This window comes from Pristiophorus japonicus, chromosome 23, assembly GCF_044704955.1.
Source record: "Pristiophorus japonicus isolate sPriJap1 chromosome 23, sPriJap1.hap1, whole genome shotgun sequence".
Classification (NCBI taxonomy): domain Eukaryota; kingdom Metazoa; phylum Chordata; class Chondrichthyes; family Pristiophoridae; genus Pristiophorus; species Pristiophorus japonicus.
Genome location: NC_091999.1, coordinates 64089851 through 64095944, shown reverse-complemented (window position 1 = coordinate 64095944; position 6094 = coordinate 64089851). Strand labels below are relative to the sequence as shown.

The 6094-nt window shown below is 54.0% G+C and overlaps 1 protein-coding gene across 1 annotated transcript; it reads right to left on the bottom strand.

The window, feature by feature from the left end:
• Window positions 1-2872: 2872 nt before the first annotated feature.
• Window positions 2873-3879, bottom strand: LOC139235577 (zinc finger protein 239-like). The gene has a single exon (XM_070866618.1). The coding sequence runs from the start codon at window positions 3776-3778 to the stop codon at window positions 2873-2875; it is 906 nt and encodes a 301-aa protein (XP_070722719.1). The 5' UTR covers window positions 3779-3879.
• Window positions 3880-6094: the final 2215 nt, after the last annotated feature.

Sequence of the window (6094 nt, the reverse complement as noted above, 5' to 3'; positions counted from 1 at the left end):
TTGAAATGTCCTTACGACCACATATCTGCAGCATAACTAAGACTGCCTATTTCCATCTTCAATAACATCACCCTCATCTGTGCCTTAACTCTAGACTTGACTATTGCAACACACTCCTGGCTGGCCGCCCACATTCTACCCTCAATAATCTACAGGTCATCCAAAACTCGGCTGCCTGTGTCCTGGATGGTGTCGAGCTTTGCGAGTGTTGTTGGAGCTGCAGTAATGTGGGCCAGTGGGGAGTATTCCACCGCACTCCTGACTTGTGCCTTGGAGATGGTGGATAGGCTTTGGGGTGTCAGGAGATGAGACACTTGCTGCAGAATACCCAGCCTCTGACCCGCTCTTGTGGCCACAGTATTTGTGTGGCTGGTCCAGTTTCTGGTCAATGCTGACCCCCAGGATGTTGATGGTGGGGGATTCGGCGATGGGAATGCTGTTGAATATCAAGGTGCGGTGGTTAGACTCTCGCTTGTTGGAGATAGTCATTGCCTGGCACTTGTGTGGTGTGAATGTTACTCGCCACTTATCAGCCCAAGCCTGAATGTTGTCCAGGTCTTGCTGTATGTGGGCACGGACTGCTCCATTATGTGAGGAGTTGTGAATGGAACTGAACACTGTGCAATCATCAGCGAACATCCCCACGTCTGACCGTATGATGGAGGGAAGGTCACTGATGAAGCAGCTGAAGATGTTTGGGCCTAGGACACTGCCCTGAGGAACTCCTGCAGCGATGTCCTGGGGCTGGGACGATTGACCTCCAACCACCACAACCATCTCCCTTTGTGCTGGGTACTTCCCCGCAAAGGCGGAACAAAGACTGTTCTGGGGGAATGTTGAAAAAGTGAATCGGGGTTTTGTTGGTTTATTTCCAACCGACTCGAATCAAACAGGGAAGTGAATTAGACTTGATTACTTCTGCCCCTGTCCATCACAGCCAGCCCCCTCCCCATTTGTCTCCCAATCCAGTTAAAACTATTCCTCATCAGGGAAAGGCAGGGGACCATTGTTCACAGGAATCTCAAAACGTCAGCGGTCCATGCTCCGAGGGAATGAAAGGCAGCAGTACATTTCTTGGGGTTTAAGTAGCCGATGGGTACAGTCAGTGCAGTGTTGGGTTCCTTATGGAGGCCATCTGGAGCATGTGACCTCAGGCGTTGCCTGGTCGATGAAAATTGACCTTGACCATTGGGACTTCTTTGCATGAGAACTCTGCACATTACAGGGCAGAAGCGTGTAACGTTATGAAAGGATGGGACAGTGGCGATAGAAATAGACTGTTTTCAGAAGTCGGGAAAGGAGGTAACAGACACAAGATTTAATGTAAGGGATTTAAACCCACGATGAGAAACAGTGTGTACCGTTTACAAGACGCACTGCAGCAACTCGCCAAGGCTTCTTCAGCAGCACCTCCCAAACCCGTGACCTCTACCGCCTAGAAGGACAAGGGCAGCAGGCGCGTGGGAACACCACCACCTCCACGTTCCCCTCCCAGTCACACACCATCCCGACTTGGAAATATATCGGCCGTTCCTTCATCGTCGCTGGGTCACAATCCTGGAACTCCCTCCCTAACAGCACTGTGGGAGCACCTTCACCACACGGACTGCAGCGGTTCAAGAAGGCGGCTCACCAGCACCTTCTCAAGGGGCAGTTAGGGACGGGCAATAAATGCCGGCCTTGCCAGCAACGGTCACATCCTGAGAATGACTAAAGATAAAAGCAACTTCTTTACACGCAGAGCTGTGAGGCTGCAATGAGTAAACCACGTCCCGCTTGAAGCCGAGTCCGGCTGGGACCGTGATGGTGGGAAAGGGCAGGTAAAGGTGAGACATGAGATTTGCCCTGCTGGAGGGCCGATGGCAGAGGGTATGGCCTGGGGCCGAGGGGCCTCGCTCCTTGATGGAACTGTGATGTATGTCAACGTGTAAACACAGGGACTTGTGAGCGTTTGGTGAGGTCATCTATATTTGTCTATGGAAAGGTATATTAAACACAGTGCTAAGGTGATCAATACACGACCAACATGCTGAGGGTTTACAGCAGCAACTGGTGTCACTGCTGATAGAGCCTGGAGCTGGGCAGGAATGGGGGGGGAGTGGGCGAGGGCGGAGGAGGGGCAGGGACAGGAGGAGGGGAGGGCGGGAGGGGAGGGGAGGGGAGGGGAGGGGGAGGGTAGGGGGAGGGGAGGGGGGAGGGGTTGGTAGAGAGGGGGAGAGAGGGAGGGGGGAGAGAGGGAGGGGGGAGAGAGGGAGGGGGAGAGAGGGAGGAGAGGGGGAGAGAGGAGGGGGAGAGAGGAGGGGGGGGAAAAGACGGGAGGAGAGGGGGAGAGACGGGAGGAGCGGGAAGGGGATGAGTGGGGGAAGGGGATGAGGGGGGGGAAGGGGGAAGGGGATGAGGGGGAAGGGGAAGGGGATGAGGGAGAAGGGGATGAGGGGGAAGGGGATGAGGGGGGAAGGGAGAAGGGGATGAGGGGGGAAGGGAGAAGGGGATAAGGGGGGAAGGGAGAAGGGGATGAGGGGGAAGGGGATGAGGGGGGAAGGGAGAAGGGGATGAGGGGGGAAGGGAGAAGGGGATAAGGGGGGAAGGGAGAAGGGGATGAGGGGGGAAGGGGAAGGGGATGAGGGGGTAGGGGATGAGGGGGGAAGGGGATGAGGGGGTAGGGGATGAGGGGGGAAGGGGATGAGGGGGAAGGGGAAGGGGATGAGGGGGGAAGGGGATGAGGGGGAAGGGGAAGGGGATGAGGGGGGCCCATTCTCTCAGCCCCTCCACCCGTTGCTGCTCCGTTAGGTACCCCCCTCACTCTCGGTGTGCAGGGACTGCCGGTCCCTCTCCGTACTCCCAGCGACTGCACTCCTGGTGCTGGGGGCCATTACCAGGGCTCCCCCTGCCAGCGCTCCCCCTGCCAGCGCTCCCCCTGCCAGCGCTCCCCCTGCCAGCGCTCCCCCTGCCAGCGCTCCCCCTGCCAGCGCGCCGTGACCCCGGAGCTGCCTGCCGACCCCCCCGCTGCCCAGCGCTCCCACAGCCCCTGGCCCCCCTGCCACTCGGCCCAGGGCCCTGGGGCGGCCCTCCCGGGATTGCGCTGGCCCCCGGTGCCCCCCGGCCCCGAGAGCGCCCCGGGGGCAGTGCCCGGGGCGGGCTGCCGGCTGGGCCTGGCCTCGGCGGTGTGCACCCGTTGGTGGGTGAGCAGGTGGGAGGAGCGGGTGAAGCCCTTGCCACACACGGAGCAGGGGAAGGGCCGCTCCCCGGTGTGCACCCGCTGGTGCCTGAGCAGGGTGGAGGACTGGGTGAACCGTTTGCCGCAGACCGAGCACAGGAACGGCCGCACGCCGGCGTGCACCCGCTGGTGCCTCAGCTGGTTGGACATCTGAGTGAAGCCCTTGCCGCAGATGGAGCAGGTGAAGGGCCGCTCCCCGGTGTGGATGTGCTGGTGGGTGAGCAGGTGGGACGACTGCGTGAAGCCCTTGCCGCACACGGAGCAGGTGAAGGGCCGCTCCCCGGTGTGCACCGGCCGGTGGGTGAGCAGGTGGGAGGAGCGGGTGAAGGCCTTGCCACACACGGGGCAGCTGAACAGCCTCTCCCCGGTGTGACTGCGGCGATGTGTTTCCAGCTCGGACGGGTAATTGAAGCCCTTCCCACAGTCCCCGCACTTGTACGGCTGCTCCCCGGTGTGGCTGCGCATGTGCACGGCCAGGTTAGACGAGCGACTGAAGGCACAGTCACACTCCGAACACAAAAAGCGCTTCCCCCCGCTGCCGAGGCTGCTGTTCCCTTCCATGGCCAAAAATCCCGGCAATATTCAACATCCACGCACAGTCAGGTGCTGAGGAATCGACTGAGTGCCAGATCCTGACGCGATGTTCGCTCAGCGTTCCCCGTCTGAAAATCCGCCTCTTCTGGTACCGTGAAAGGAAAGAGAGAAATTACGTTTACAGAGCGCCCGTCACACACTCAGGATGTCCAAAAGCGCTTCAGAAACATAGAAACATAGAAAATAGGTGCAGGAGTAGGCCATTCAGCCCTTTGAGCCTGCACCACCATTCAATAAGATCATGGCTGATCATTCAGCTCAGTACCCCTTTCCTGCTTTCTCTCCGTACTCCTTAATCCCTTTGGCCGTAAGGGCCATATGTAACTCCCTCCTGAATATATCTAACGAACTGGACTCAACAACTTTCTGTGGTAGAGAATTTCACAGGTTCACATTTCTCTGAGTGAAGAAGTTTCTCCCCATCTCGGTCCTAAATGGCTTCCCCCTTATCCTTAGACTGTGTCCCCTGGTTCTGGACTTCCCCAACATCGGGAACATTCTTCCTGCATCTACCCTGTCCAGTCCCGTCAAAATTTTATATGTTTCTATGAGATCCCCTCTCATCCTTCAGAATTCCAGTGAATATAAGCCTACTCGATCCAGTCTCTCCTCATATGTCAGTCCCGCCATCCCGGGAATCAGTCTGGTGAACTTTCGCTACACTCCCTCAATAGCCAGAAAGTCCTTCCTCAGATTAGGAGACCAAAACTGAACACAATATTCCAGGTGAGGCCTCACCAAGGCCCTGTACAACTGCAGTAAGACCTCCCTGCTCCTATACTCAAATCCTCTCGCTATGAAGACCAACATACCATTTGCCTTTTTCACCACCTGCTGTACCTGCATGCTAACTTTCAATGACTGATGTACCTTGACACCCAGGTCTCGTTGCACCTCCCCTTTTCCTAATCTGCCTAAAAGCAGAGTCTGCTCTGCCATTTAATATGATCATGGCTGATCTGATCATGGACTCAGCTCCACTTTCCTGCCGCTCCACATAACCCTCAAGTCCTTTATTGCTCAAAAATCTATCTCCACCTTAAATATATTCAATGACCCAGCCTCCACAGCTCTCTGAGGCAGCGAATTCCACAGATTTACAACCCTCTGAGAGAAGAAATTCCTCCTCATCTCAGTTTTAAATGGGCGGCTCCTTATTCTGAAGATCACCTCTCATTCTTCTAAACTCCAATGAGTACAGGCCCAACCTGCTCAACCTTTCTTCACAAGACAAACCCTTCATCTCAGGAATCTTCCTCGTGAACCTTCTCTGAACTGCCTCTATCCCTCCTTAAATATGGAGACCAAAACTGGATGCAAAGGCAGATGGAGTATAAAAGCAGAGAAGTCCTGCTACAACTTAAATGAAGGCAATGACAAGGTTGTGAAGACAGCGTTGGCTAAAGTGGACTGGGAAAATAGATTAAAGCGTAAGACAGTGCATAAGCTGTGGTAGACATTTAAGGAGGGATAGAGACAGGTGTAGCAGGACTTTGACTTTTATACTCTATCCCCTTGCAATAAAGGCCAACATTCCATTTACCTTCCTGATCACTTGCTGAACCTACATAATAAGTTTGTGTGTTCCATGCACAAGGACCCCCAGGTCTCTCTTACTGCAGCACTTGCAATTTTTCTTCATTTAAATTATAATTTGCTTTTCTATTTTTCCTATCAAAGTGGATAATCTCACATTTTAACCACATTATACTCCTTGTGTCAAATGTTTGCCCACTCACTCAGCCTGTCTATAATCAATTTGCAGATTTTTTGTGTCCTCCTCACAATTTACTTTCCCACCCACCTTTGTATCATCAGCAAACTTGGCTACATTACACTCTGTCCCTTCATCCAAGTCATTAATATGGATTGTAAATCATTGAGGACCCAGCACCGATCCCTGCGGCACCCAACTAGTCACTGTTTGTCAACTGGAAAAAGACCCATTTATCCCGACTCTGTGTTTTCTGTTAGTTCGCCAATCCTCATCCATGCTAATATATTACCCCCAACCCTGTGAGCTTTTATCTTGTGCAGTAACCCTTTATTTAGCAGCTTATCGAAATCCAAATACACCACATCCACAGGTTCCCCCTGATCCACTCTGCTTGTTACATCCTCAAAGAACTCCAGCAAATTTGTCAAACCTGATTTCCCTTTCATAAAACCATGCTGACTCTGCTTGATTGAATCATGCTTTTCCAAATGTCCCATTACTGCTTCCTTAATAATGGACTCCAGCATTTTCCCAACGACAGATGTTAGACAAACTGGTCTATAGTT

What these genes read in the sequence shown, in the direction of transcription:
- LOC139235577 (XM_070866618.1), bottom strand. Translation starts at nt 3,778, where the DNA reads ATGGAAGGGAACAGCAGCCTCGGCAGCGGGGGGAAGCGCTTTTTGTGT.